The sequence below is a fragment of the Physeter macrocephalus genome, chromosome 10, assembly GCF_002837175.3.
Source record: "Physeter macrocephalus isolate SW-GA chromosome 10, ASM283717v5, whole genome shotgun sequence".
NCBI classification, from domain to species: domain Eukaryota; kingdom Metazoa; phylum Chordata; class Mammalia; order Artiodactyla; family Physeteridae; genus Physeter; species Physeter macrocephalus.
Window position 1 is genome coordinate 10,127,856 of NC_041223.1, and position 11,140 is coordinate 10,138,995.

General features: G+C 36.2%; 1 protein-coding gene across 4 annotated transcripts in view; it reads right to left on the reverse strand.

The window, feature by feature from the left end:
* The window catches only part of ARID1B (AT-rich interaction domain 1B), a 455,213-nt gene that overhangs the window by 96,415 nt on the left and 347,658 nt on the right, over nt 1–11,140 (reverse strand). For all 4 annotated transcript variants that reach the window (XM_024122602.3, XM_055087421.1, XM_055087420.1 and 1 more), the window contains one exon: nt 963–1,052. In XM_024122602.3, the coding sequence (XP_023978370.2) occupies nt 963–1,052 (90 nt within the window). The remainder of the gene's footprint in view (nt 1–962; nt 1,053–11,140) is intronic.

An 11,140-nucleotide genomic window follows, 5' to 3' on the forward strand; every position in this document is an offset into this window, starting at 1 on the left:
TCTGGGCGGGTGTGAAAGAGGAAGGGGAGTGAAGGAAAGTGGCATCTCCATGGGGTGGGGCAGATGAGCCTTGACCCACAGGCAGTGGGAAGTGACCTGGCAGAGCACTAGATGGTGCAGCAGGCTTATAAAATCTAGTCTACACTAATCTGGATTAAAATCACCACCTCCACCATCAACAAAAGTAGCTTTACTTCTGAAGGGGAGAGAGAAGACAGAAGCAAACAAAGGAAGGCCTAAGGCTTCAATCAAGGCAATAACATATGGGGGTCAACATGCAGAACTGAGTGAAAGGTCAAAGAGTTTGCAGATGTGGGACAACCTGGCTGTTCAAGGGTTTCAGGAATAGCTCACATTCTTTTCTCTGGCTCTGGCACTAACTTGCTTCTGAGAATGGGAAGGTCATACAGAACCTCTGCGGTCCTCATATTCTTTATTCGTAAATTGAGTGAACAGACTCTATAATCCTTCAGGTCAGCTCCCGTTCTAAGATCCTATAATTCTACAATACAAGGTCTTAGTGTGTGTTTAAAATTTCACTGTTAAATATCATGGGACAAGTAACTGATCAAACCAGCTAAACAGACACACATACTTAACAATACTGTTTTACCTCATTAGGACCAATATCCAAATTGAATCATTAACAGTCATTTTTACACAGCTAGATCAAATATCAGACTATACTCATGTATAAAGTATACTTCATGGTTCTATGTGGACGTATCTATTCTTTGGGTCTTGAACTGCACTTTGGTAAAACCACCCAATCTGCAAGAAAGCATCCTTCTTTTCAATATTTATTGTTACATGTAGGTTCTTATTTATTAGTTTCATCTGATAAGGAAACATAATATCCTTTTAAAAATTATTTATAAGGAGGTGCATAGGTAAGCAAATTCAAATAAGCCTTATATACTCAAAACACAAAGGTATGTAAGATATATGAATTGAAGACCAACCTCTTTCCTGTGGCATTGGTGACTGGCTCAAGGCAGGATGAGAACTGGATTCTGACTGGCTCCCAGGTGGCTGAGGAGGCATCTGACTGCCTGTAAAACACAGGAGGGGAAGTGGGGATAGGGAACCCTCTGCATTAACGTTGCAATTGTGCAAAACCAAGACACAGTTAAATTTAATCTTCATGTTCACAAAAGTATGGTTTCACAAAGAAAAACATATAGCTCAAAGAGCGATATTTTTACACTTTTTTTGGTAAAGCAATGAGGAAACAGGCATAAACATATTTATCGAATTACCTCCTGAAAAAACATATTTATCGAATTACCTCCTGAACTCATACTTACTGTATGAGTTCCCAAATTCACAGACAAATCAAACTGTAGCTGAAATCTCCTGATACACCTCGACAATGCATTTAACAAAATCCAAGACTGATGAATTAAACTCATCCTCCTGAGTTTAGACTAGTCTCTAAGTGGGAAGGCATCAATAGCGGCCAACAATTTTTCATTGGTAACATTTATTCAATATAGTAATATCAAGCGACTTCTAAAAAATCTTTTTAATAAGTCAGAGGTTTAACAAAAACTTAGAGGAAAATATCAATTAAAAAACACACTACTATAAAATATAGTGTACATTATCATTAAAGAAGAAATATTATTCTGTATCTCTTTTGATCTTTATTGCTAATAAAGCAATATTTACCATCTATTTGATTTCCATTTATTTAATTTTTGCTGTTTGTCTTTTCAAATTATAATGTAAGCTCTTCCAGCCAGGAATCATGTATTTTACTCCTTTAATCCCTAAATTAGCATAACAAATATTTAATAAATCTTTGTTATTTAATGGTCCTTAATCTGAGAATATGAATTAAAGCAAAAGATATTTACTATTTTATTAATTAAAGAGAGACAGTGAATCATGTGAAGGCTAGAGACAGGATTTTGAAATTTAAGAACCATCAGAGGCACCTGACAATCTCAACTCACTTTCTGCCTCAGAAGTTTAGATACATTTCTGAGACTAAAAGTATTATAGAATAAAAATGGCAGTTGAATTTAGCATAATCCTCAAAGCACTGTTTAACCATTCATTTACTCTTGGACATCTGTAGTAAATTAGTATTAGTACCAAATAAATAAAGTAAAAAACACCTACATTCTGGGTGACAACTTGAAGGGTAAACACTGCCATCAACATGGCTACAGATACACAAAGCATATGAGGACCATGCTGTTTTTATCTTCTAACCTCCCCCTTCGCTAAAATAAATTGGAAAGACAGAAATACACACAGACACACAGACATACACCACATATACATACATATCCATATATACCTGCATATATATATATATCCCTAGATAGCCCTCTGGTATGGTAGTCTGTGATCATGCTAGATCAGGTGAACTGCTCTGACACCACAGGACCCCCTTCTTGCATATTGCTAAGAGGAATCACAGTTACTGAGTAGAGAGGGAAATTAATGTACTGAAGATTACCACCAATTCACCTCGGCAAAGGTCGTGATGCACAGCCTGGTGTTTTACACAAAAAACAATCCCTTCTTGTGTTTTTACCTGATGGCGCCTCTATTAGGCCAGGCAGCCTGAGTACAGACCAGGAAGAGAATGGTCTCTGAGGACCACCCCTCATTACTAACTCTAATAACAGCTGTATCTGTGACAGCCAGAGAGGCAGGAAGATGATTTTCTATCTAGATAACAGGTATAAAGAGTTGTTAAAATACAACTATAAAAAATTCTCAAACTGTTTTCGGGAGTTTAGTTTCTCACTTTTAGAAAAGAATGTAAAACTTATGAATGTATTTGAATGCTGCTGGGTACAACTGCCACTTTCATTCTCAGATAAAGTGAAAATCAAGAGCTGAATTGATAGATGCTGAAAAATGTGCTGTGAAACCCATAGGAGTTAGAGCCACAACCAGATGATAAAAGACCTAGACAAACAGCAAAGAATTTGTTTAACCATTCACCATTTACTCTTAGACATCTGTAATAAATTAGTATTAGTACCAAATAATTAAATATAAAGTAAAAAACACTTACATTTTGGGTGAAAACAACTTCAAGGGAAAACACTGCCATCAGCTTGGCTACAGATACACAAAAGTTGCTGTGTGTCCACTCAGGGTCATGTGGTTCCTATGAAATACCCTAAGGCCCCCAAGCTCCAGTCCATTTAGAAACTTAAAGCACTCTGCAGCCAAATACTGACTTTCTAAAATGTCACTGGGGAATCAGCTGCAGTAAGACAGTAAGTGCTTACATCATAATGATTGTTTCTGCATGACAGACTGGATTCACAGACTCATGACAGTAAAAACAAACAGTAATTCTACGTTAACACAGGACACCACTACTTACACTATGCACGCCCCAGGCACTGCTCTTATATACAATATTTCAAGTAAAAATAAAAAAGGCTGTAAGAACTCTCATGAATTCATAAAATACTTCCATATCCAAGCAGCACTACTGGTTGTCTGGTGCAATTCTAAGAGAGATATCTCTAAAGCAATGAGCTATCTACTCATTTACTAAATCCACCCTTTAAAGAAACAAACAAGAGCCTTTTCATGGTAAAGACAGACTTGCCCAAACTGTTTAAAATTCTCCATTTGCTTTCAACCCCTATCTTTCCATCAGTAGTTGCACAGTTACTAAGAAATAACTTCATCCACCATTAGCACAGGTATAGGCACCGTCACAACAGATGATGAATCAGAAAACATGTCTGAGAAACATAATATAGAAGACTCATTTCTGTCCACCGTCCATATAAAGAAGAAAATTTAGAGCCCTTTGAACCAACTGAATTGACTGAACACCTCCAAAACCATGGATTTTTATATGACACATGTTTGACGTAAGTAAAACCTTTTGGTAATTATTTTAAAAGAGAATGTTGCCATATATAGTAAATAAACCAAATTCACAAGAAGGCTTTAACATTAAAACTGAGTTTTTAAAGAAAGCCCCATTTCCCCCTTAGTCTGTGTCTATAATGATGTAAGCACAATGGAGGGAAAAAAACTATCCTGTGAGATAGAATAAACTCCACCACTTCACACTGATGTATTCATTCTTCAGTGACTATGTACAATATTGTCCTAAATTTTGGTGCAACAAACTAAGAAATGAAACATCAATAAGTCACCTGAATTTCTACTTTTGCTGACTTAAAATTGTAAGCACAAGTCTATACTATAATTTTTTACAAAAGAGCTCTATGTTTAATGAATTTTAGACTCAGAGAAAAGTTATAAAGTTATACAAGGAGCCGCCTTATATTTCTTAATCCACCTCCCCTAGTGTTCATATCTTATAGAACCTTTATATAATTATCAAGAGGAACAAGATGGTACAAGATTATTAATTAAAGATATTTGAATTTCACCAATTTTTCCACTTAACGTCTCTTTTTCCATTCTAGGGTCTCATATCGCATTTAGTTGTTATTTCTCCTTAGTCTCCTTCAGTCTAATCAGTCTTTCCTTATATTTTATGACCTTGATGCTTTTGAAGTGTACTGATCAGTCATTTTGTAGAATGTTCTTCAATCTGGCTTAGTCTGTTGTTGTGTCATGACTGAAACGAGGTAATGCATTTTGGTACCACAAAAGTGTCATGCCCTTCCCAGTTCATTCTACCAAGGGGTTCATGACATTGATGTTTCATCTGTGGTAACCTTTACCTTGATTACTAGGCAAAGCTGTTGTCCACCAAGCTCCAATAAAAACTTACTATTCTGCCCTTGGTAATTGATAAGTATCTTAGGAGATATTTGAGACTATGCAAATCCTGTGTCTCCTCAAACTTGCATCCACTAATTTTAGCATCCATCAGAGAATCTTGTCTGCAACATTTATCACAGTGTTGTTTGCTAACGGTGATTCTTTATTTTCCTCTTTCCTTCCACGTTTGTTAATGGGAATCTATTACAAGGAAGAACTATCCCTTCTTCTCTACTTGTTTATGTATTTATTAGACTGTTTGTATCCATACAGACTCAATGTGGCAGACACACTACAGAATGACTTCCAACGAGTCACACTCTTCTGTAGCCTCCACCTCTTCACTGAGGGCAGAACCTGTGACTTGGCTTCTAGCCAAAGAATATAATAAAAGTGATGGGCTATCATTCCCAAAATTATTTGATATGGCAAAGTTAAAGGGATTTTACAGATGTAATTAAAGTCCCTAACCGGTTGACTCTGAAAAAGTCAAAAGGGAGATAACCCTGAGTAGGCCTGATGTTAAAAGGGGACTTAGGGCTTCTCTGAGCTGAAGGATGCTCCTGATGGCCTTGAAGAAGCTTCTCAGACGTGAACTGAGCCACATGGCAAAGGACAGGCAGCCTCTGGAACCCGAGGGCCTCACCTCTACAACCACTGGAAATGAATTCTTCTAACAATCTGAATGAGATTGGAAGCAGACTATTCCCTAGTTGAACCTCCAGATGAAAATGAGACCATCCAACACTCTGACTACAGCCTTGTGACCCTGAGAAGAGGACCCAGTGAGGCTGTGACTGGACTCCTGGCTAGAGAAAATGTGAGATGATAAATGTGTGCTGTTTTAAGATGCAAAATTTGTGGTAATTTGTCATACAGAACAGAAAACTCACACACTTGTGGATTAAAATCCAACCTTGCCATTATTTTGTTGCTCAAATTGTTCCAAATCCTTATTTTATTTTTTTTCAAATCCTTATTTTTGGAACCACAAGATTTTCCAGGCTCATCTCTTTTTATTGGAGGATGGTGTTCAGAGACTAAGATCTGGGCATTGGGTCTGCTCATTATTCCCGGGGACTTATTGCTTCTAGGCCCTCTCAGTGAACAGAGGTAGGAAATATGTATGTACACTAATGCATACATATATACTCTGTATCTTAGCATTTATTTGTGTGTGTATGTAATCATGAGTTTATGCAAATACCTCTAACTCCAATCCAAAACTAGAGGGTACATTTTACCCTTCTCCCTGCTCTTATTTATAAGTTCTTTCTCCAACATTAAGAAAAGCAGTTCTCATTATCTAAATCAATTTACATATTGTTCAATTCTGTTATATACACAAACTAATTTCAGAATTACTAGACTATATCCTTATGAAAAACACCGAGTCATTTGTTAGGGCTTGTATTTCATTTTGAGTTCCCTTCGCATACTGATTGGTTTTAACTGTTTTCAAATGTGGGGGGTATGTGAAATACTTCTATGGTTCTAAGAGTCACAGCTATACAAAAAGACATATGCCCAGGAGTCACTGCCTCCTCAGCCCTGCTACCTTCTTCCCATTTCTCCTTCTTCCTACCCCTTTTCCCACCTGCCCTCTATAAATAACCAATCCCTTTAGTTTTTGGTTTATCTTTATCTTTCACATATTTTTTTTTTGCATAAATGAGAAGATAGCTGTATATTCCCTTATATTATCTTCTTCCTTACGTGAAAAGTTGCATATCCTAGGTTATCTTTCAAGCTTTGCTTTTTCACTTAACAGCATGTCCCGAGAGTACTTCCTAACAATTTATAGCATTTTCCTTATTTAAAAAATAGGTATATAGCTCTCCTTTTTGTGAGTGTCCCATAGTTTACTCAACCACTTTCCTATGTATAGGCATTTCGGTTGTTTCCAATCTTTTGCACATGCATTTCTGTACTGTTGGAGGCCTATCTTTAGGGTAAATTCCTTGTAGAGGGATCGTTAGGTCAAGAGGTTATGTATTTTCAAATTTCCCTCCATGATGCTTTAATTGTTTTGCTATTTGTTGGTCTGTGAAATATTTCTATGGTTCGAAGAGTCAGTTATATAAAATGATGTATGTACCTATGTGCAAAAAGACTTACATTCTCACCAGCAATGTTTGAAGGGCCTGTCTCTCCATAACTTCGCTAACAGAATATGCTGTCATTTAAAACATGTTTGCCAGTCTTTATGTGAGAAATGGTATCTGAGATTTTTGAATCTGCATTTCTCTAATTCTGAGTTTGACCACTTTTTCATGTTTGGGGGCTATTTTTATATTTTGTGAATCTGTTGTTTCTGTCTTCCCCCCATTTTTCTACCTGGGTTTTTAGTCCTTTGTCCTGAAATTTTTAATAGTTCTTTATATATCAGGGATGTTAGCCCTTTATCTGTGGTATAAGTTGTGAAAATTGTCTCCGAGTCTATCAGCTGTCTTTTATTTACGGTATCTTTTATAATGGAATTTTTAAAAAGGTAATCAAACTCATCCTTTTTAAAAAAAATAATTTATGTCCCTCCTCTTTTTTTAAAAATTAATTTATTTACTTTGGCTGCATTGCGTCTTCATTGCTGCATGTGGGCTTTCTCTCTAGTTGCGGCGAGCAGGGGCTACTCTTCGTTGAGGGGCGCGGGCTTCTCATTGCGGCGGCTTCTCTGTTGTGGAGCACGGGCTCTAGGCACGCGGGCTCAGCAGTTGTGGCTCACGGGCTTAGTTGCTCCGCGGCACGTGGGATCTTCCCAGACCAGGGCTCGAACCCATGTGCCCTGCATTGGCAGGCGGATTCTTAACCATTGCGCCACCAGGGAAGTGCCCCATCCATTTTAATTTTTATTGTCTTTGGGTTCTAAGTCATAGTGAGAAAGCTTTTCTCTGCACCAAAGTTAAAGAGGAACTCAGTTTTTTTCACGTACACATGTGTTTTCATCTTAATCTACTCGGGATTTTTTTGTTTGTGTGGTAAGAGATATGGATCTAATTTTATCTTTTGTGATGAGAACCTTTTAAAGTCTACTCTTACAGCATGTTTTAATGTCTAGTGAGGCTGGTCCTCCCCCAACTCCCATCCCTGCTTTTCCTTTTTCAATGTTTTTTTAGCATGTTTGTTTTTTCTATCTGAAGTTTGGTATCAACCTATCTAACTATATAAAATAACTTGTTGATATGTTTACTGGGATTACACCAATATTATAAATTAACATAAGGAGAACTGATGACTGTTGGGTTCATCGTATTCAAGAACAGGAGATGGCTTTCATTTGTTCAAGTCTTCTTTAGTTTCTTTCAGGTACATAGAAATTTTGTAGCACATTTTATGTTAAGTTTATTCCTGTGCATTTCACCTTCTTTGTTGCTATTACAAATAGGATTTTTTTTTTTCCTACCAGTAGGTCTTCTGTTTATTGCTTGTGTATAGGCTACTGCTTTTTGTATGTTAACTTTATATCCTGCTACTGCACTGAATTCTTTAATAGTTTGAGTTAATTTATCATTGATTCTCTGGGGTTTTCTAGGTTTACTATTGTATCATCTATATAGATGACAGTTTTACTTCTTCTATGCTCATTCTTATGCCTTTGAGTTCTCTTGTCTAACTGCACTGGCTAATGTCTCTAGAACAGTGTTGAATAGCTGTGGAGACAGTGGTCATCGTTGCCTTGTTTCTATCTTAGTGGAAATGTCTCTAATGATTCCCCTCACTACATAAAATACTGGCTTTAAAACTAAGGCATGTGCATTTTACCATGTTGAGAAAGTGTCCTTCAAATGCTATTTCCTTGAGTGTTTTTTATCATGATTGGGTATTGAATTTTATTAAAGGAAATAATATTTTTCTTTATGTTTGTTTATATGGCATATCATATTAATGGAGTTGTTAATATTGAACCGACCTTGCATTCCCGGAATAAATCGCATTTAGTCATGGGGCATTATTTTCCCAATGTACTACTGTATTTTCTTTGCTAATATTTTCCTTAGAATTTTAACACTAGGATAGGTTTTGAGGGAAATTTTTCCAATTAAAAATAGCTTTTAAGAACTGAATCAAGATAATCATCAATTAAACAATTTTATGAACGAAACATTATGATTTTAGTATGTAACAAATTGGGAGAACAGGCTAATATGTATACTTTTGGTAAATTAGCACACATCTAGTAATGTGTAACTTACAGTGGCACCAGAATGTAAATTCCACGATTATGGAGAATTCTATTTTTTCCCTACTATATCCCCTGAACCAGACATACAGTAAGCATTCAATAAATATTTGTTGAATAAATAAATGTGTGGTTGATTACTCCAGAAACCAAGTGCAGACTCACAGTTAATTAGATCTTTATAAGCTATCAGTAATTATGTAGTTTTATCTTATTATTCTAGATCAGGAATAGGCAAACTTTTTCCTGTAGATTGCCAGACAGTATAAATTCTAGGTTTTGTAGGCTATATGTTCTCTGTCTCAACTATGCAACTCAGCTGTTGTAGTACAAAAGCAGCCATAGACAACACATAAACAGAGGAGCATAAATAAATCTTTACATACAAAAACGGGCGGCGAGCTGGATTTGGCCCAAAGGTGGTAGTTGCTGACCCCTATTCTAAACAGTAATATCATTAAAAAAACATTCAGGAACACCTGCTCAAAAAGTCAGTAAATATCGAATGGTATTTATTAACAACAGCAATGACTTAAAAAGCTGGTACATTCTCCATACTTAGTAAAGAGGCCTCCATAAATAAATGTCAGTAACAGAATTTGATTTATGTCCTCTTCAAATTAGATCTAGTATAGGATGCACTGGATTCCCCAGCACTTAATGCAAATGCAGGTCTAAGACTTAAATGGCAAGTGCATTTAGCAGATATATTTTTAGAGAAGTGGTTCCTTGTAGTTTTATTCTTCCAACTTTTTTTGGCCAGACCAAAACAAATAAATCAGAGCTATTGATCAGATGTAATCATGTTTAAATTATACTCCACCACTGTTGTGTTGGGGTAGCAGAGAATAAACATGAGATGAGTAGGATTTCTACATGGATCATTTACTTAGACTGCAATTTCCCTTGGTTAATTCCTTTCTAAATTACTACAGCATACAACTACAAAAACTCAATAAGGACAAACACACTAACTCTGAACTATAACAGCCTCTAGCAAACAAATCATTCATCCCTTTAAAAGTAACACTGTGCTATCTCTAAATAATACTAACAGACAAAGAAATACCCAGAAATCCCATTTTTCAAAAGTTGTACTGGCCAGAGAAAAAGCATTTCTTCCCTTCACACTGTTGTAGCTAAAAAATAAAAAATAAAAAATAAATAAAAATCAGTCAACCTAAGACGGATTTAGTTATCCAAGATGGAATAGTGATATAACTAATCAACATGGCAAATCTGGAGTTTTAATGACAGACACTAGTTGATCTCAAATTTACTCCCAGGAATCCATTCTCCCCCTCCAATTTTACTACATTAGCTGACATTGGGCAAAAGTGGATAAAGACAGAGCAGCATCTGGAATGCATATTTATTTTTCTTAACAAGTTCTTATATAAATTGGAGATGGTTTTACTTGAATGTAAAAAATGACATAAAAAACCACTCTGTACTTCCCATATACAAGGCAATGTCCTAAATGATATTCCTCCATTAGTAGTTCAAGAAGATTGGCTTCTTAAAATTAACATGAAACGACACACTGAATCATAGAAACCTGAAGGATTTTGTTGGCCAACCCTCCTCAGTTAGGGTCTTTAGGGTATGTGAGGATCATGAGGTGTTCAGTGACAAAGTCTTGGATCCTATTCATAAATTTCTCGAAATTAACAAGGGTAAGACAGGCTTGTTAGAAAATAAAATGTAGGGCAGCTGTGGCCATTGTCGAATATTGAGAAGAAACGAGGACTGTTTCCAGTCACTTTGCGAATAATTCTACTATGACTAAGTTCTTTCCTTGGAATGCTGCTACAGAAATCAATATCTATTACATAGTTTTTAGCAATTAGCAACTGAATTATTCTTCTGCTCTTCAAGAATTCTTGGTGGTGTCACTAACTTTAGTGAGCAGTTTAAAAATAAAAAACAACACATTGTAGAAACTACTGCTACCAATCACCAATACATCACAGCCCTGACCAACTTTCATTTTGCACTTCCCTCTATTACTCAGTTCTACGCATCCCAAACTAAGACACTGGGTTGCTTTTTTATAATATATCCTCATACGTTCTTCATGTTATGGAAGTCAGCTCTCTCTCAAGCAGAACATGAGACTCTCTCCCACAGTCTGACTTTACAGATTTTCTGTATGATATATTTTTCTTTTTTTTTTTTTTTTCCTAATTCTTATTTATTTTTATTTTCAGCTGCACTGGGTCTTCGTTGCTGTGCGCG